We start from the raw sequence: 21349 nt of genomic DNA on the forward strand, positions 1-21349 counted from the left end.
CAAACTCGTCAAAAAGAAAAGAAAAAACTTAAAATTAAAATTAACATTATCTTTAAATAAGAAAGAGCACAAATATCCAGATCCTCTCTTCTACTGAATCCATCAAATTTCTCCAACACGACCCACTCTACAACAAAAACAAAAACCCCATTGTCCTCATCAAATAATTCAAATGCAATGTCGTTGTCCTTCTCCTACCCAAAGATCTCAAATGTTGACTTATGTTTTGGGTATTAATGTCTCTAGCGGCTCCAGGTTCTAATGTGGGTATTGGATATTGTATTAGAATATTGATTTTGAGTGTTAATGTTTCTGGGAATTCCAATTTGTTTAGTGAGTATTGGAGGTTTCCGGAGAGTATTGCATAAAGTTTAGATTTTGATGGATGTGTATCTTTCAACCTGAGGAGATTTCTCTATGATTCCCGATCTGCCATGGACAAGCCACCTCAAGCTCCATCTCCTTCGTCTACAGCTTAGTTCTTTTCTTTTTGATGAGTTTGATGAATTTCTTTTATTAATAGGATAATTACAGTAAACCCACATGTGATATGACCCGTTTTCACTTTACCTACTCATGGTGTAAAACTTTACACTTTATTTACCTGAACTTCAATCCGTTACCCATCCGTTACTCACCTCTGTTAAAATCAGGGGTAAAAATGTATTTTACCTTCAATTGTATGTCTCTCTCCTCTAAAAACAAAAAATAACAGAAAAAACTCAAACAAACAAGATCAAAGGGAGGGTTTTGTAGCTTGGGTTCAAGAACAAACTTTCTCTTGATATGAGCAGTCTTGAGCCAATCAATCCAAATAAAATTTTCATATTCGCACAAATCATAAAAAAACATTTACAAAAATCCTACACTTGAAAGTGCTCTACTCTAATTGCACAAAAATCCTTTCAGACACTTCCAATCATTCACAAAAATCATACACGGCTTCAAAACCCAGACCCACCACACCTAGCAACACAAACACAAACCCACAAGAACTGACACTCAAAACCAAAACCAAAACCAACGACGTCCTAATTTGAATCCCAACTCCAACCCCAACCCCAACCCCAACAACAATAGCAAGAAGAAGAAAGGTGGACCCATTTCCATGGATCACGTGCTTCTGGCATTCCAGGTGACCAAGGACGAGAGGGATCTCAAAATCTGAGCTCTATCTACTCCATCTTCATAACTCTTCAAACCCGTAGCTTTTCTCAAAGGAGCTCTCCTCCGATTCCTAGTATCCAAAACCTCGCCTTTCTCAGCTTCTTTTACCTCTTTCAAAACCCTACCTCTCCGACCCCGAATCTCTGAAACCTGTTCCACGGAAACTGTCTGGGCAGCTCGACGCCTAGGGTTCCGTCTGAGTTGGCTCTCATCGTGGCTAAAAATAATGTTGACAAGGATGGAAGTGTACTCGCCGATCTTGATAGAATCGCCATCGGAGAGATCGTGAGGTGTGTTTGGTTGTAGCTTGGTTCCATTTAGGACAATGCCATTTGAGGAGTCGAGGTCGCGGAGGATCCATTTGGGCGACCTGGATCCGGATGAATAATTGATAGAGAGGTGGTTGGAAGAGATGCCAGAGTCTTTGATAGGGAGGTTCTCGCATATCCAAATTTGTGGGTTGATTACTTGGTTTGGGTTAATTCTTTGGTTGATTTTTATGGGTTGATTTGTTTGGTTTGGATTGATTTTTGTGTAGTTGGGTTTGTGTTTGTTATGGGTTGGGGAATGTTTAAGGGAATTTCAATTAATCTAGGTTTGAATTTTTTTTTTCTTTGGGACTGAATCTGGGTTTGTTGTTTGTTCCTCCAATTTGTTCTCATTAAAGTTCATGAGTAATGAAAAACCCTAACTTTTTTATTCTTGTTATATTTGTTTTTGCCTAAAAATGTGTTTTTCTAACGGCAAACGGAGAGGTGAGTTACAGAAGGCTAACAGAAGTAACCTCAGGTGGACAAAGTGTAAAATTTTAAATCACGGATAGGTAAAATGAAAACAAATCATACCACTATCCCTTTATTAATTGTTGTGTTTTAAAGGTTTTTTCTTGGTAATTTTTTTTGCCGACATGGACTTTCATGTGGCATTTTTTAATTGTTAATTAAAAAAATGAATTATTTTTTTACCACGTAAGCTTCTAGTGTGCCAATTGTACAATTTATTTGCCACGTAGACATTTTCTGTTAGTACGTTAACGGTAAAGACCAAATTGATTCCAAATTCAAAATAATATAAACAAAATTGACTGCTACAAAAATGTAAGGACCAAATTGACAATAACCTCAAAATATATAAACCAAAATAATGTTTTCGTCGAACTTTATCAAACTTTTACACTTTATAAAAATGGATGAGTTTGGCAACCGATGTAAAAGTAAAGATACCACTGCCCATCTGGCAATGCATAGCCAAGCATATTATTGAAGGGGGGACCAAAAGTCACTAGACTTATTATTGATACACAATTCTCTGAATAGATACCCAAAAATAAACAAATTGGAATATCATATTTCCTAGAGAAAGAGGATGAGTTTGGCAACCCAAGTTAAGAAGATACCAGGCAGAAGATTGACAAAACACAGCCACAAAGCATATCCAAAGGGGACCTAAAGTCACTATAATTGTTGACACATGATACAAATAAATACCCAAAAGTAAATGAAGAAAAATATAAAAACAAAACATTTGTGGCACCTATGCATTAGGGGCATTTTCGGCATCCGGCTGATCTCTCACAACATTTGTGGTTTCCAAGAGCAACTCCACGCGGTGTGGACAGACAGGAGATAATTGTCTATTTCGATTAAGTTTATGTACATACAAATACAATGTCTAGTAATCATAAAAACAAAAAACAGCTAGACAATCCCTGTCACTGGCCTAATATTAACAAAATTGGAGGGGATATGTCATTGAAAGAAAACAAAATAATACAAAGTATACAAAGATCCAAAAGGCTGTTCCCAACGCAACGGTCCACGCGGTTTCCTTTTCAGAATGGCCACAAAACAAAAAGGACAAAACGCCTAGATTAACAGTCCCCCACAACAACACACACACAGAGCAGGGCAAGCCATTTTACTCATCAAATGGCCTCCTGTTCAATATGTCATATTGTTTGTGTCGGGTCCAACATGTTGTATAAATCTCTCTAGATAGCTACTTACCATCTTGATTTGCAATTGGAGATATATAGACCTGGCCCTGTATAATAGTTCTATCGATCTGGAATCCTGGAATGGTTGAAAAAGCCACTTCTGGTTCGGATGAAAGGAACACTTCATCAGCTAAACATTCCATGTACACTTCTGAATATCGAGACCCCTTGTCGACTCGAAAGATTGATACATGTTCGAAAGAAAAGCCTAAGCAATGTAGGAGCCAAATCCGCTTTGCCATTTCAGTGAATGAAGCAAAGAATTGTGTGTTTGGAAATTCACCAGCATTTAAGAGGTTTCTTTCTCTAAGATTACCAAATATTAATGATTCCATCTTGGAAGTAATAAGTTTCAAGTACCTATTGCGGCAAAATTTGGCAAACTCTGAATTAGGCTTCATGGTAAGAAACTCCTTTGGTTTCACAGATTTCAATTCCATGAATTGCCTGAAAAATAACTCTCGATCCGGCTTCTCATCATGATCATCATCATCTGGTTCAGAGAAGTTTGGATAACCAAAATGGCTAAACATGACCTTGCAAACGTAGGACTCAAATGCGAAACATTTGTGATCATCTTTCCAATAAACCACACATGGTTCCATTGCATTTGCTATTCCATCAATATCCATCTCAGCAGCTTTCATCTCATCCAAAATCAACCTGACAAAGATTCGAATGGACTTAACTGTATGACGGAGAACTGTCATGAAATGGCTAGGATTTAAGCCTGATTTATGAAGATTGTCAAGCACAGATAATTGCCCACTTTGGTTTAATCTCTTCTCAAGTAACCTGTTCTGATTAATGGCTTCCTCCAACTTCTCTCTAAGAAATATAATTTCGGAGCCCTTGAGCCTGACCTGAGATTCCAGCTTCTTCCCCATGATTTCATAGGTTTTCAAAACACTCTTTAGCTCCTGAATTTCAGCCATAACCATTGCAGTCTCTGGTGAAGGTGAAGGATCGAACTGTTTCTTCAAGTAAACATGCTTCAATTCAGACAAGCTCTTCAACTCTGACACTACCAATTGATCAGCACTTTGAATCCCATAAGGATCATAAGGAGATTGAGCATGCTGTAACTGAGCATATGCAGCTTTAATAGATGAAACGCTAGCAAAAAGTGTGGCAAGAAGAGCTTCCAAGGCCACCTTATTATTCTCAACCTCTTCACCCTTCTCAAAAGATTGAGACAGACTATGACTAGCTGTCATAACCTTAACGTTACCAACATGTCCATGCCGATCTTCCTTAACCTTTTGCTGGGGCTTAACCTTGTGATTTCCATCTACTGGAGCAACTCCGGTTGCTGCCCGAAGGTGAAGAACTTTGGCAAAAGTGCGTGCCAATTTGCTCTTAGCAGGAGTGACAGCTGATGGTTTAACAGAATCCATCTGCAGGAATGACACAAATGATAGACAATGATGGTGAGACTTGCTGCTTTTGCAAAAATGACAATATATAAGTGAATCCCAACGTAAAAGTAATACAGTGGCAAGCAAAAAAGATTGAGCATGTTGAACAATAGAGAAAAGTAATATGCTTTAGCACTTAGACCGAGACCATTGATGGAAGATGGAATTTCCTTTCCTTTGTTCTTTCACCTTTATGATCAGTCTCCAGTTTGCTTTTAATGGAGAATGGAATTTTTCTTTTCTTCTTTTTAAGATTTTCCAATTTGCTTTCTTTTGAAAACAGTATATTTTGACGGAAAAATAGACAATACGAAATTCTTAAATATCAAATAATAAAAGTAATTTTAGTCACCTATAAAGCATGGATACAAGTAAGGGTATCACACAAAAAATGAACATGAACAGTGTGTACTATAAAATCAATTTTTGAAAAGTTATAATATAAGGATATGAGTATGGCACTCCAAATAAAATATTTGTGCTTCCTAGTTTTAGAAGTGTGTGAAAGTGATCATAATTTATGTCTTAATAAAATATGAAAAACTTTATAAAAAAGGAAGAAAAAAAAAACTAAGTATTATTTCCAATAAATAAATAAATAAATAAAAAATAACTAGGAAAGTTTCAAAAACACAATCAAAAGACGCGCTTATAAATATCAATGTTCCAGGTACTTAGCTATTGACCACTAGGCACCTTGGTTATGATGACACATTATTGCAGAGTATCATATACAATAGAAACAAATAAAATTTCAAGCAGGGTAAAAAATAAGTAATTGAATGAATGAACTACTCCTTAAAGTTAAAAGACTAGTATTTCTTTCTCCCGTTTCTTTTGTTTTCTTGCCTAATATTCCATTTCTAGAGAGTACGAAGGGTACATTTGGGTACTGTTTATTTTGCTGAAAACTGAAAATGATATAGTAAAATAATTTTTAAATATGTAAAGAGTATCGTGAAACCCATTTTTAATGAAAGTTTTATTGAAAAAAAGAAGTTTGTGGGTCTCGTAAATAGTGCATGAACCCCACTGAACAATGCATAATCACGTGAAAATTGACTTCTCAAAAAAAAAAAAAAAAAAAAAAAAAAAAAAAAAATGCCATATGCTCGGACCAGAAACGCAACACAATCCAAACGGGTACAAAGTTGTTTAATATACTTCTTTTTTTTTTTTGATCAATAAGTTGTTTAATATACTTCTTGCAGACTTGTTATGCTCATAAGACCTTGTAAGAGGATTCATCAAAGGCAATTTTAGTACCAAAAACGCTAAAAATAAAAAATAAAAAAATATATATATAAAAAAAATAAAAAATAAAAAACCCACATCAAAGATGCTAAACTTAAAAAATTTTGACACTTAAGTAGTAAACTGCCGTCTCTGTCAATTTACTATTAAATATTTTTACCACTTAGCTACAGATTACATTAAACAGCTATCTCCAGCAGTTTAGAGTTGCTCGAAATTATATACACAAATAATATTATTTATTCAGTTCTCAACTTCTCATGCATATCTATCTCTTTTCTTTGTTTTTCTCGTGCCTCTATTCTTTCACTTCTCTCTCTTTTCTTCTCCTCTCTACTCCATCTCTCTCTCTCTGTTACTCCTCTCACTAGTCACTACCGCTGCCAAGGCATCTTTGATTTCCGCTCCAAATCGGCAAGTTTGAGATCGGCACATGGTGGCAGTAGAGATTGGTGTGCAGCATTGGCATGCAGTGGTTGTTGAGATCAGCGTTGGGGTTTTGGATTCGTGGGTTGCAGGTTGTTGAGATCGATGGGTTATGGGTTTGGGTGTTTTGTGGGTGTGGAATGGTATTGGTGGGTAGAAAACCAGAAATTTTTTTGTATTATTTTAATATGTTGTATGTTAAAATAAAAATTGTGACATTAAAATAGATACAATAACTTTTTAAATTACTAAAAATTCATATTTTTAGAACCTTTAACGTGAATGCAGGCATCACAATGTTTTTATATAGGAAAAAGACTACTACACACTTTGTGTGTGAAAACACTCGGCCCAAAAATAATGTCATGTTTTCAACTTTGAAATCGAAACTTCAAATCACATTTCAGTTGTTTTGGGTTGTACATTTTCACACAGCATATGCACTACCCATTTTAATAAAGGTCAAATGGGTCTTGGTCAGTGCCCCTCTCTCTCTCTCTCTCTCTCTCACAAACATGTATGGGTCGGGTTTTTTTTTTTTTTTTGCTGAATAAAAAATGGGTAGAGAGGGGCGACCATCGTGGCAATCCTACTTGAGCGTGACCATAATAGCATCCTACCCGCCAGAGTCTGGGCCCTGCTGGGGTGCAGGGGGATCGGTGAGCCATAGCTTCCCCAACCCCACGAGAGGCACTAGCGATCCTAGGCTGCCAAGGAAGGCAACCCCACGCAAGTCCATATTCGGACTCGAATATGGGACCTCACCCTTGACGCAGCTCTTTGTGCATCACCTAACACCACTAGACCACATCACCTCAGTGGTGTATGGGTCGGGTTATTATTTAAACCAAACATGATTGGCATCTTTCAGGTTATTATTAAGATAAATGCAAACTGTATGCAGAAAAATAACAAAAGGAAGGGTTAAAAAAAGATTAAAAATCCAAATAATTTTTATTTTCTTTACCCTTACCGTGTACAGTACTTCCAAATTATTATTATTATTATTATTAACAATCAATGGTTTTAACTTATAATAGATCTGATGTCACTCTAAGCAAATCTTCTTCTACTTCAGGGTAAATCATATTGGCTTTTCCTTTACAAAGCAAAATTTTTATCACTATTTTTATGAGAAATCTATATTTTGAAATTGCTTATTTTCGGTAATTTATTTGTATAATGTGAGACAAAAAAAAAAAAAAAAAGTAGAAGCTAGCTTATTTCAATAAAATTGAAAGTTAGATTATTTGAAATAAAATTGAGACAAAAAGTAACGTAAGACCCATAAATAATAATAAATATTAAAGGAAAAAACTAACTTATATAAATAATGGATAGTGATAAAATGTCACAAGAATTATGTACATTTGAACGTGCAAAAGAGAAAATTTAATATTTATTATGATAAATTTTTCTTGAATTTACTTCTTATTGGATAATGATTATCGTAGAAGCATTCATATCAGTCTGTGTATAATAAAAAAATATGTAAATCAAAAAATGAAAAGAGAGGATGGTGATAGCTGTGTATGAAAAAAGAGTAACAATTAAAAAATAAGAAAAATTGATATTTTAATAAATGTAGTGTAAAATAAATAATCTAACATGATGTATTTTGAAAAATAAATATGTAAAATAAAATAAAATAAGTAAATTCTTATAGTATTAGAATGTACATAAATTTTTGCAAATACATTATCTAACACAAACTTTTAACCATTATTACTCCACAAAATAATAGTAACATAATAATAAAAATTATGTTTGTATGCTATGCATCATAGGATTCCTAGAGTTTGCAATATAAAAGAGCAAGGAAAAGGAAAAAAGAGCAGGTCTAAAAAGTGGTCTGCAATATACATGGGACCCACAAAAGTGATGGATCCTTCACTCATCAATAAATCTCATAATCATGAAATTGTTAAAATCATATATGGTATGGCCCTCCCAACACCAACACCACCAGTAGAACTCTGTAGTCTGCACAAATGAGATTTCGTCTATATCTAATCTAGCCCTAGCCTAGCATTGTCGTTCTTATCACAAACTGACCCACACATTCGGACACGCAACGCATCAATCCCTAAATTATTATAATATCTAACTCTTTTTGCTCTTTAAAAAACAATTCGCTCATTTTTACAACTACTCGGTGCAACTATTTGGTGTTTTTTTTTTTTTTTTTTGCTAAAAACTATTTGGTGTTGATGGAATAGTTTTAGGAAAAATTATAGGATTATAATATTTTTTGAAAAGTTATAGGATCACAATCTATTATTATATGTTTTCATATGAATCATATTTTTGCAAGCATACCACGTGCAACCAAGGGAGTTTTCAAAAGTATTGAATTAAAAAAAAATAAGAAAAAAATTAATAATTGAATTAAATGCAATGGAAAGGTCATAAAAGAAAAAGGTACAAGATGAAATTAGATATGATGTTTCCACCGCAAAAAATTAAATTTGATGTATTCTTTTTTCAAGTTTCTTTTTCTAACTTTCAGTCAAAAAGGATATGATGTACTTTTTTTTTTTTTTAATATTTAAGAGTTTATAAAAGAAATTATAGAAAGTAAATAAAAATATAAGTTTCCTAATATATATAATTTAATAAAAATTACAAAATATTTTCATTGTGAAAATCAACCATATAAAAAGAAAAGAAAAAAAAAAAAAAACAGAAAGATCTCTCTCTATATACTTTTTGAGAGAAAGATCTCTCTCGCAATATATATATATATATATATAATAAATTTATTTATTTCTCCTATTCCAGAATGTTCAATCCCTTAAATCACTATCTAATAAAAAAAAAAGAATCCTTCAATCACCAGAAAATGAAAAGTGTTAAATCCCTTTCAGGGTGACACATTGCCAGCGCAAGAAGCACCAACTGTGTGGTATGGCATGCAACACACTGGACAGAAACCTATGATATGGTCACCCACAATGATAAAACAAAACAACTCCGCTGGTCCAAACGTCATAGTTTTATTATTATGTTATTATTTTCTTAAAAATAATAAATTCAAACAAAAAAATAAATCCCAAAAAAAAAAAAAAAAGAGGAGAGAGTACCAGTAATAAGTAATAACGCCTACTTTGACCGACCAATCAAAATTCAAAACCGTGGAAGAATAAATAAGTGCGAGAATTTATTTAGCATACCTTAAAATATCACGAGAATTTGAGCGAAAAGAAACAACTATGAACTTGTTATCTTCATAAAGAACGTAAATCTCAAGAAAACAGAGACGCCCAAGCCAAGCGATCCTGAACGACGAAACGGCCACCTCTGCAACAACAAAAATCCATCAAACAATAATCAAATCACTTCAATACCCACACCACAAACCCATATAAAAACATAAGTATTTTTTTTACAAAACCCGAAAACATATATATCAAAAATTATCTAATTGAATCATAACAACAACAACAACAACAACAACAACAAAGAACCGTGAAGAAATTAAAACACGTCATTGAATTAGTTTTATACTTACAACAAAATAACGAAGAACCAAAAACAGAGAGAATTTCTTGTGAAAAGCACCAAAACTTTGGCTCTTAAAACTCAAAAGCAGAAGGAAAGCAACCCTGAGAAACCCCTAATATATATATACTCAAAGACTCTCTACAAAAAAAAAAAACAAAAACAAAAACAAAAACAAAAGCGCGTTCACAGAATTTCTTATGAAGATGTGAGAAGCAACGACCTTTTACCTCTTAACCCAAAAACCCTCTGAAAACCCTTTATATTTATATATCTAGACTATACATACTCTGATTCTCTACCCAAAATAAAACGATTTTTTTTTTCTTTTTATATACGTTTCCAATATTTTGCTTTAACCGACTACAAGCCTTCTATAATTTAAACGGGCAATAAATAATGGCAAACCATCCAATCATGGAAATTATATTTATATATAATAATAAAAAAGAAATAAAGCTTGTTAAGAAGTTTCCGAAACTAACCCTCACCTTTACGAAGAAACTTCGTGTATTCTCATCAAAAATCTCTCTCCCTTTGACCCAAAAAAATGCCTTAATTAATAATAAAGAATATTATTATTATTATTATTATTATTTGTTTGAGATTTTGGCTTATGGAGTAGAGATTGAATTGAATTGGCCTTTCAAAGAGAGTGAAAATGAAAGCAATAATTAATAATAAAATAAAAGTTTGAGAGTATTGCACGGGACGGGAAAGAGAAAAAGACGAAATAGGACAAGGATTGATTAACATTGTAGAAGATGTGTCGTGTCAGACATGCGAGAGGTCCAGGACCCAGGTTCCTCCACCTCTAGCCTCCGTCACTTTCTATGACATTTTTCCTACTCATTGTGTTTTCTTTTTTGGATATATTACCTAGCCGTTGTGAGTTTTGGGATTGTAGGGTCGACAAGGGTAGTTCAGGCAATTTCATTTTTTTTGGCTGAATAATCAAATTAAATTGTTGCAAGCAAAATGTGTTGTACTTGTATACTATTTGAAATTTTGTATTGTATCTGTGTAAAATGTGAATGCTGAGACCTACGTGCAAGTAATGCGCATGTTCGAATCGTGGCAAATTCCGTGCTATTTTGGGCCTGAGGGTCCTATCCTCCACACACTACACAACTAACTTTCAGGCGAATAAATAAATGATAAATTATGACTTGTGGATTGCTGAGATTTAGTTCAAGACTTCACTTTTCATCTCAGCCGTCCAATCAATCTAATTAAGGATGAAAAGAGAGTAATTTTTAAAGTTTTTACCCTTTTTTTTTTTTTTTATCTTCTCTTACCGAACAGTTTAGATCAAAATGCTCTCTTTTTTTTATTTTTTTTGGTAAACTGGAAGTAATATTCAACTAACAAGGAAAGGAAAATTCAGGACAACGCCTGTTACACCAAGTACCATGACAATCAGCCTCAATAGAGGGGATTAAGCTCACGGGAGGCACAGAGTGAATAATAAAATCTAAAGATTGAGAATGGCCAGAATTAACTAATCAGTCGGCGCATTTATTTGCCTCACGATAGACATGTTTAATACGAACTTGAGGGATCTGCGGAATCAAATTTTTGCAGTCTTCAAAAATAGGAGAGATCACTAAGTTTTGGTAAGAAGGATTGTTCAATGCATCAACCAAAGCCTTTGCATCCATCTCGACAATAACAGCTGGAATCTTCTTTTGAACGCACAACATCAAGCCATCACGGAGAGCCCAAACTTCCGCAGTGAAGCTGTTAGCATTCCCTAGTTTTCTTGTAAAGCTGGTCACCCAATTGCCCCTGCTATCTCTAATCAAACCACCCCCCCTGCTGCCGATCCCAAAGCTGCAACCCAAGACCCATCAGTGTTGAGTTTCCACCACCCCTGATCTGGCTTCTCCCATCTGATTTGTTTAATAACCATCCAATTGTGCCACCTCGGTTGAGAAGCACACAAGAAAAATTCTGAGGCATGTAAGGCAATAGATTTGCATAAATTCGGGTTTACTCCCTTGTTAGTAAAGACAATATGGTTCCGCTGCTTCCAAACCAAGCATAGAGTAAAAGAAAAGAGCACATACCAGGGGATGCCCACGCCATTCTGGGAAGACTTGAGCCTACAATTAGTGATTAACCATTCTCTGATGTCTTGGGAGAAAAAAATGGAGTACAAGCAGTGTGTTCCCATCTAGTACCATATGGGTTTAACCAAGCTACAATCGCGAAGGGCATGTAAGATAGATTCAGCTTCTGAGTGGCATAGAGGACAGGTGGTTTCTAGAGGGATACCTCTGTTTGCTAAGCATTCCTTCACACCTATGCTCTTTTGCATGCACTTCCAAATAAACATTTGAATTCTAGGCAAGGATGGAAGCTTCCAAATCCAAGAACCAGAGAAAGACTCATTGCCTGAAGAGTTAATGGCAAGGCTATAGGCACTCTTCATATCAAAATCCCCTCTAGGGGAGAACTTCCAAGCCATTTTATCATTGCACCTAGTCACAATAGGAATGGGGACAGCTTGAATGTCAGCTTTAACTTCAGGGGGTAGCTTAAAAGGGATATTAGACCAATCCCATCCGACTAGGGAGAGCACATCTTTGACTTGCAAGTTAACAGAGTCTTGTGGGAGCGGGCCTTGGATATGAGGCCTAATAGGACCAATGTTAGACCAACAATCAAACCAGATATTTAGACAGCTTTCATGGCCTGGAATCCATTTTACTCCTTTTTTGAAGACTTCCTCGCCCCTTTTCATCCCTTTCCAAACTGGAGACATAGGGAGTTTCGCTTCATTCCTAGAGTTAATTCTTTGTCTAGTGCAGTATTTAAACTTGAGAACCTTAGCCCATGGTGCATTCCTCTCTGTATGAAATCTCCAATTGAGCTTGGCTAGGAGAGCCATGTTTCTACCTTTAGCAGATTGCAAACCCAAACCTCCTGCCTCCTTTGGTTTTGTCACTTCAGCCCAATTAACCCAATGCATCTTCTTAGCATGATCCGTTGAGCTCCAAAGGAAATTCCTATTGACCCTATCAATACCCTTAAGAATTTTACTAGGAAGAGGAGCATATTGCATCACATAGTTTGGGATGGTTGAGGAGGAGGCATGAATGAGAACCACTCGGTCAGCCACAGAGAGTAAGTTAGCTTTCCACCCTGCCAACTTTTTCTTGACTCTATCAAGGACGAAATCAAAATCATGCTTTCGGTCACCTGAATGCTTCAAGGGAAACCCCAGGTACTTGCCAAGGTTAGGGGTTGAGTAAAACCCAAGAATACCAGAGAGGATGTTTCTTTGATCCGGCTCTACATTAGGGGAGAAGAACACACGAGACTTGGCTTCGCTCACGCTCTGCCCAGATCTCAAGCAAAACTCATGAAGGACATCCTTTATGGCTTGATAGTTATCTGAATCTGCTCTAGCAAAAAGGACCAAGTCATCCTCGAAAAATAAGTGTGAGAAGGAAGGCCCACTCCTAGAAGCTTTCACTGGCAACCAGAGCTTGGCGTCACATTTCTCTTGAATCAAGTGACCCAGAAACTCCATACAAAAAATGAAGAGGTAAGGCGACAGGGGGTCCCCTTGTCTAATACCTCGAGTGGGGCAAAAGGAGTCAAGGCAGCCACCATTAAAGAGAAGAGATGTCGACACCGAGGAAACGCAGCTCATAATAATATCAATAAGGTTCACAGGGAAGTTGAACTTGAGAAGCATTTCCCTAATGAAGCTCCATTCAATTTTGTCATAAGCTTTTTCAAGGTCAATCTTGATAGCCATATACCCCCTGTTGCCTTTGGTTCTACCAATGGTATGAATCAACTCTTGAACAATAATAACATTATCGGCTCCTCTTCTACCCGGCACAAAAGCCGTTTGATAAGGCGAGACAAGTTGCTCCAAATGTGGTCTGATTCGAGCAACAATAATCTTGGAGATGATCTTGTAGATAATATTACAGAGACTAATTGGTCTATAATTTCCAATGGTTTCAGGGCCTTGGATTTTGGGAATGAGCACAATAAGGGTTTTGTTGAGATAATCGAGAACATTTCTCTCAGTGAAAGCTCTCATAACTTCCTCCTTAACAGAATCCCCAACTACAAGCCAGAAAAGTTGGAAGAAACCAGCATGAAGACCATCCGGACCCAGAGCCTTATACGGTTTCATGGACCATAAAGCATCTTTAATTTCTTCCATGGTGACCATGGCACCAATTAATGCCTTAGCTTGCTCAGTCAAATGAATTTGCCAAGAAACATCATGGCTTGGAACCCGAAAGGCTGCCTCAAGAGAAGTGGTGTACAGGGAAACAAAACCACTTCTAAAGTGCTCCATGACTTCACTCTCATCAGATAACCACAAACCCCTCTCATCTTTGACTGAGGCAATATGGTTCCTTTTCCTTCTAGCTAAGGCAGATACATGATAAAAAGTTGTATTGCGGTCTCCCTGGACCAACCAGTTAATTCTGGATTTCAACATCCAAAGATCCCTCTCCTGATCTAACACAACCTCCAGATCCTGCTACAGCTGGTTCTCAAGATTAATAAGGGAGGAGCTTGGATAGATGGAGAGAGCTTTTTGGGCACCATAGTCTAGCCATGATTCTCCTCTTCTTCTGGTGAATATTCCCAAAATGATCCCTGTTCTAGATGGTAGCTTCCTTAGAAAAAACCTTAATAGACTCAGCTAAGTTCCTGTCCCTACTCCAGGCACTAGAAACTACATTGGGAAAGGATAGGTCTGACAACCAAAATTCTTGAAATCTGAAGGGTCTGTTGAGACGAACCCTTCTACCCAGAACGGTCTCCATTAGAACCAGGCAATGATCAGAATGGCAACGGGGCAGATGAGAAACTTTTGCATCAGGATAGAGAACACACCACTCCGGGTTCATGAAAAATCTATCAATTCTTTCCAAAATGAGATTGTTAATATCCCATTTGTTAGTCCAGGTATACCTTGGACCAAAACCCATATCAATCATATTGCATAAATCTAAGCAATCTTTAAAGGCCAGAGACCGATTCACACTAACACCCCTGCCTCCAAATTTATCCTCTTGCACCAGAGGTTCATTAAAATCGCCCACCATAATCCATGGCTTATTATGTAAATCTGCAACCTTACATAAATTGCTCCAGAGAACACATCTCTCTTTATTCCTAGGACTAGCATAAATAGCAAAGAAAATCCAGGAGAGATTTGAGGCACATACCATTACTTCTACGTGAATTTCCTGCTCAGTTTTAGCTAGCTCCTGAATTACCACTTGATCCTCGTTCCACAGCAACCACAACCCACCAGTGAAACCAATTGTCTCCGTATGAATGGCTCCATCAAAAGGCAGCCTATCTGTGATTTCCTTGGCTTTGCTACCACCCAATTTAGTCTCCATCACTACAAAAATAGCCGGATCATGCCGCCGAGTTAACTCATGAACATATGTTTGGAAAGCGGGTTTTAACACTCCTCTACTATTCCAAATCAGAATATTCATGGTAACAATTAACGGAAATGGAGACAATAAATCAATCGGAAGGACGGACTCCATTCCCTTCCTCCGATACCATGCAATCAATTCCCAAGTCTTCATAAATTGATCCATCTCCAAAGCGAGGACTTGAGAAACCCCCAGCATTTCCTTCCCCAACACCCGCACATGTGGCTATACTATGATCAACGGCGCTGGATTGAAGGGTGTTGAGATCACCTTCTACATCCTCACAGTTGGTGATTAAAGCTCCGGAACGCACGGCGCCAGCTTGCCTGTCACCTGGTGGGTCGATCCAATCGCTCCTCTGCTCAAAACTCTCACAGGACAAAGCCGTGAACCTGAAAGAAGGATCCAGGCCAGCTGACAACTCCCTAGATCGTGTATGGGCATGGGAAGGAGATGGGGCTGCGGGTTTGGCATTTGAGAATTTTTCCCCAATGTTGCCGTTGTTGGTAATGTGTGATGGAGGATGTACTCCTTTGGCGAGGGTTTTTTTCCCTTTAACAGAGGAGGGGTGCTTTTTAGGGGCTTGGGCTTGAGATTTCAGGCTTTTTGAAGGCCCAATACCTGGGTGAAAGTCACCAGTCTCTTTTGCCAACAAGGAGCGACCCGTTGGGTCCATTTTGGAGTTATCTATTTGGTCCATGAGGCCTAGGCTAGAATTTTTGGGTGACCAGAATGCTTCTGTCCTTTTGGTGTGGTCCCCAGCGCCATGCAAAGAGCCCCTGCGTAGCATGCTCTGAGAATGGTCAGTACTATTAGACGACATGCCTCTCCAATCCAGATTTTTCGAAGGTAGTTGGGCAGCACCAGCCCGGCTAGAAATTTCAGTATGCTCTGTACTGAAATTTGGTTTTGTTCCCTTCTGCCCATTTGTCCTTCTACTCACCACCATCCACGGTCCATACTCCATCCACCTCCGTGTCTTCTCTCACCTCAGTCCTTTCCCTACTGACCGTTACGGAATGACTATCATACAGCTCACGTAATGTAGCATCTTGGCCAGCCAACACCTCCTCTTCCGAAACCACCTGCTCTTTCCCCTTATGAATGGTGTAGGGGCATGCTTCCACCTTGTGCCTAAGTCTACCACAGGAAAAACATAAGCTTTGTATGCCCTCATAGGTCACAGCTTGCTCAAACCGTCCAATAAGGATGGTGTTCACCAAAGGTTTATTAATATCAATTTGAATGCATAATCTAGCGTATTTGCCACGAGCCTCCATGGCCGTATGGGAATCTATTCTCAGAACCTTGCCAATGGACTCTCTAATCTGCTTTAGCACCTCTGCTTCATACAGCTCAAAGGGAAGTTCACATAGACGAATCCAAACTGCAATGAGGGAGACATTCGCCGTTGAAGGCTTAAAGAAAGGTTCCCATGGTCTAATAGAAAGAAAATGGTCACCCAAGAACCATGGCCCTCTCCTTAAGACATTATCCAGATCTTCCTTCGCAAAAAATCTAACCAGAAAAAATCCATACCCAAGATCCACACAATCCATCCTAGTCGATGGTCTCCACATTTGGTTAAGCTTGGTATGCATGTAGGTAAGGCTGATTGTTCTTCCAACCAGCTCGACTATAATAGCTTTCGACAATGGACCTCTAATGCGCCGTTTTGTTTCCTTCGTCAGTTTGACAGTGAACCATCCTTCTGGAATCCGATCGTTAGACTCGCTACCCTCACCATCAGAGAACTCATCCTCCTCCATAAGACTCTCAAAGTCAAAAGCATTCACATAAGCCCCTGGCATTTCACCCACAAGCTTCTCCTTGAAGGAGGCTTTGGCAAAGGAGCCAATATTTTGCTGCCCCGGAGCTGGAGAGCTTTCCCTTAAGCCAACATTAAACTCTGCGTGATGATAGTCCTTCACCTTCTTGTTGCTCCAAGCCAGTTCTGCCTCTTCCTCTCTAGAGAGCGTGCGTGGTTGCATTCCTAGAGAGCTTTTTTCCCTACAAGCATTACTCCAGGCTCTCATAGACCCCACATCACATGTAGAACCCATCATCTATGTGAAAGACTTTGCTCCGAGACTATCTTTTCTTTTTTCTTTTTTTTTTTCTATACTCCTTATACTGTTTGATTTGAGAGGAAGAGGAGGAAAATGAAGAGAATTTTTACTTTTTTTTTTCCAGCTATTTAGATAGCACAAGAGAAAAGAGAGTGAGTTAATATTGTTAAGAAACCTATCACTTGAGCCCACATTTTTCCCTTCTCCCTTATTTGTTTTCTCTTCTCTTCTATTCCCTTCCCTTAAACCAAACATAGGGTAAGTGTGTATCGTTGGGTTATTTATGAGGGGATGAAAAATGGAGAGGAGAAAATAAGGGAAATTTTGAATAATGAGGCTATTTGGTTGGGAGGAGAAGAGATGAGTGATTTTGGTTGGGCTCAAGTATTTTCTCCCCAAACCCACCATTTTAAGATGTTTTAGTTTGCCCATTTGTCCTTCTCCTCCCTTCTCAATGTAGGGTTCTTCTCTTTTTTCTTTTCTTTTTTTTTTCAAACTTTTACATTCAACTTTTTTTCTTATAAACTATTAATTTGTTTCTTTATGTAACAAGAGCATCAAAGTAAATTTATACAAATATTTTATATCATCTTATTTGTTCTCAACCAAACAAAAAAAAATTATATCTCTCCACTTTTCCATCCTCCAACCAAAAAACTAAATCTCTTATATCCCCCCCCCCCCCCCCTCAACTTTCCATCATCGCACTATTTTATATCTCCTAATTTTCCATTCCCCCAACTAAACAAAGCCTAAGTATTGTACGGGATTTCAATCCTCAAGCAACAGTGTATCATCGTTGAGTTTGGGTGTCAATTGTTATATTAAATAGTGATATCAAATTGAAAAAGGTTTGAGTATATTTTATCCTTAAAGTTTGAGGTTGTTTTTATTTTAATTTTTTACATTATAAAATTTTCATTTTGACCCTTTATCTTCATGTTTGATTCTATTTTCATATTGACCATACTGTTCGTTTCTGATGATGCCAAAAAAATTGTCAATGAGTTGCGCAACCCTCACATGTTGTAAACAAAACTTATGAGACAGAAACAAAAGAAAACCCTACAGAGAGTATCGGTGTAGTACCAGCCAAATACCCTTTAAAGGTTAAGTTAGACAAAATTTCTAAAACTCTAGAGTGCCAGAGATGGGAAAAATTACGCATACCTTGGTTTGTGAGGGATTTGAGGTTTTTACAGTGGTATAAAGCTGACCTCTATTGCTTGATAGAGAAGATCCTCTTCAGTGCTCATATATCGTGAGATTTTTTTCTTGTAAGGATTCCTCTAATTATGGTTGAGTGTGAGATGCAAGACATTTCCATATTAGGTTCCTTGGAGAACACTTAGGCCACGTAGGTGCCTCGTGGCTTTGTACCCGTCTCCCTCGTGTCCGTCCGTCTAGTTGGAATTCGTCCACTATGAAGAGTCCGACCGTCTTTCTGCCTTTCCATCCAAGACACGATTTCCTTCTATCAGTTCTTTGATTGTTATGCCATTTAGACTGTCTCTTTTGGCAACGCCGTCACTTATGACTAACTCTGTTGATTGGATCCTTCTGCCTTGGGATTTATCCCTATCAGCTTCTATTAGTAATCTAATCGTCCATGGTTTTTCCTACAACAATAAAATTCCTACATTCCATAGCATTTTTAGAAAATTTTGAAATGTAAACAGTTTCAAACTTTAAAAAACAAAAATGTACTTTAGTCATTAAAAAACTAGTTTTGTTGCTTTCCATTATATTTAGGCATTTGTTATTGGGTACCCAATAGCATCCGTTAAGGCTGCATTAAATATAAAAATACCCTTACTTTTTTTGGGATCGAGAGTATGAAAAGTTCATGTGTGTGTCAGAAAAACATTGAAAAGTGACGACAGCAGATTGTATTAAATGGTTTCTTATCGAATGTTCTAGGGTACTCGTTAATGAATTTCAACCATTACATTTAAAAGTGATATAAGATTAAATAAAAAATATATTTGTAATATTGAGCAATAAGTGAATTTGATATTAATGGTACATTTGGTATACTAACCATTTGGTTGGAGGGGTGGAAAAGTGGAAGATAGAAAATGGGAAAGGGATAGAAAAAATGAATTTGTATAAATTTACTCATATGCTCTTATTACAAAATGATAGAGAATTAAAACAAAAAAGTGTCAATCACCCAAATTTTTTTTTTTTTTTAAATTCACGTATAGTTAAACAACAACAACAACAACAACAACAAAAAAAGGAACACAATCTATATAATGCCCAAAAAAAGAAGAAGTGAAAAAGCAACCAAGTCCGCACCCAAGAAAGAAAAAAAAAAGTGAAAAAGCAACAGCAAGTCCACGTGTAAACTTGTGAAAGGATGAGGAATAGTTCAGTCATTTACTACAACTATTTTTCTTCCCTTTATTTTCTCCCCAAATTGGGGAGATAAAATTTTGGTAGGTTAGGGAAGAAAATACCTGAGCCCTACCAATTTTCCATCCTCCCCTTCTCTCCAAAAAAAAAAATTCATAAAATAAGTTTTTTCTCCACTTTCTCTCTCCTATTTCAACCATAACCAAACATACCATTAATTACTAGAAATAAAAGATATTGTAATAAAATAATCGAATAACTATTCCTATTCATAATGAAATAATTAGAGTAGAATTCTATCTTGTATAAAAATAAATAAATAAAAAACTATTCATGTCCAGAAATTTGGTTATTATATATGGAAAGTTTGTAAAAGGTAATGCATATGGAAAGTTTATATTTTTGAAAATATATTAATTTTTAAAATTGCTACTATGGGAACCAGAGATGAGACTATTTGGGCCTTAACTCACTTGGGCTCACAATTTATTTGTAGTGAGCTTCAAGATTTCCTACTCTGGGTTGTTCTCGGCAGAGAGACTCAAAGCAACACTCAATCTTTCTTCTTCCTTGGCTGTTCTCTCTCTATTTTTCTGAACCCCTTCCTCTTCCCAAACTTCTGCTATTTATAGCTTAAGTTAGTGGGGAGATCATGATTTCAGCCACCGCTAATGCTATTGAGGGTCCAATATTATCTGATTTAAGTGGGTGTTTAGGTGGGAGTGGGATGCAACAATTATGGCCTTGGAACTTGGTTCCAGCTTAATCGATTGTGCTCGGTAATGCAATTTCCCGAGCATCTCACGATTTTCCTGGACACGGTTCATACGCTTGTTTAGGAAAGCTTATGCCGAACACTTCTCAGAATTCAAGGCCCAAAACTTGTTTTCACACTAAGGCAGTTTCGAGAAGGGCTTAGGGCAATGGGGCTGCTCCGTTGGGCTTGGGCCCAGGGCCCATATGGGTCTTGGGATCTCGGTGCCGTACATTAGCCCCCCCTTGATTCATACCCGATTACCGGGAATAATCAAGGAGCTAGCCGAGCTTTTTGACCTCGGAGATCTTATGGCCTGGGACTCGTGGTTATGGTTTCTCATTAATGCTCATCTCAAAAGACGTGCCGTTTCGCAGCGTCAGGTATAGTTGTCATTATTGCCTGACGGTTCGTGAACCGAAACGGCGCGCGTATCGATTACGTTTGGTATTCGTAGGGCCGTTCGTAAAACGTGCCCATTTATTGCTTGATTAAACGTCCCTTTGCCCCCCTTTTTGACTCTATAAATAGTTTCCCTCAGATCATTCTTTCATTTTTCCTCCACCTTTGATTCTTCGCGCTTACTCTCTGCTGGCCAACTCTCTGTGCGTTTACTCTCCTGCCCAGTGTTCCTTTCCTCCTTAGAACCCAAAGTAAGTTTTCTTCCCCTTCCTATTCCTTCAGCTTTATTTCTTAAATTTCCCTTTCATAGTATTAAGCATTATAGATGGGTTACTCTTATCTTCTAGAATCCCCGACTGCCTTGGCCACCTTTAGGAGCACATTTAGTATTCCCGATGATGTGGAAGTGGCTTACTGCCACGAGAGTGATATTGCTCTCCATCGAGGATTAGGTACAGCCTTCTTTCCTCTGATGTCCATTTTAGAAGGCGGGGTTAGGTTCCCCGTGGATCCCCTTTTGACAGATACACTTAGGTACTACGGGCTGTGTCCCGACCAGCTTCCCCCCA

General features: G+C 37.4%; 2 protein-coding genes across 6 annotated transcripts; both read right to left on the reverse strand.

Annotated features, from left to right (window-relative positions):
* Positions 1 to 2426: 2426 nt before the first annotated feature.
* LOC115955918 (protein GRAVITROPIC IN THE LIGHT 1) lies at positions 2427 to 10337 on the reverse strand. 5 transcript variants are annotated; one of them, XM_031074326.1, is made up of 3 exons: positions 10254 to 10337; positions 9435 to 9561; positions 2427 to 4560 (listed from the first exon to the last, which is right to left on the reverse strand). In XM_031074326.1, the coding sequence occupies exon 3, from the start codon at positions 4558 to 4560 to the stop codon at positions 3166 to 3168; it is 1395 nt and encodes a 464-aa protein (XP_030930186.1). In that variant the 5' UTR covers positions 9435 to 9561; positions 10254 to 10337; the 3' UTR covers positions 2427 to 3165. The 5 variants fall into 5 exon arrangements, with proteins under 5 accessions (XP_030930186.1, XP_030930187.1, XP_030930185.1 ...); XM_031074327.1 differs by lacking the exon at positions 10254 to 10337 and adding an exon at positions 9993 to 10154; XM_031074325.1 differs by lacking the exon at positions 10254 to 10337 and adding an exon at positions 9773 to 10154.
* A 930-nt stretch (positions 10338 to 11267) lies between these two features.
* Positions 11268 to 15152, reverse strand: LOC115956657. The gene is made up of 3 exons (XM_031074969.1): positions 14430 to 15152; positions 11946 to 14203; positions 11268 to 11595 (listed from the first exon to the last, which is right to left on the reverse strand). Exons 1-3 carry the CDS (start codon positions 15150 to 15152, stop codon positions 11268 to 11270), a joined length of 3309 nt encoding a protein of 1102 aa, XP_030930829.1.
* Positions 15153 to 21349: the final 6197 nt, after the last annotated feature.

Source organism: Quercus lobata, chromosome 8, assembly GCF_001633185.2.
Source record: "Quercus lobata isolate SW786 chromosome 8, ValleyOak3.0 Primary Assembly, whole genome shotgun sequence".
NCBI lineage: Eukaryota > Viridiplantae > Streptophyta > Magnoliopsida > Fagales > Fagaceae > Quercus > Quercus lobata.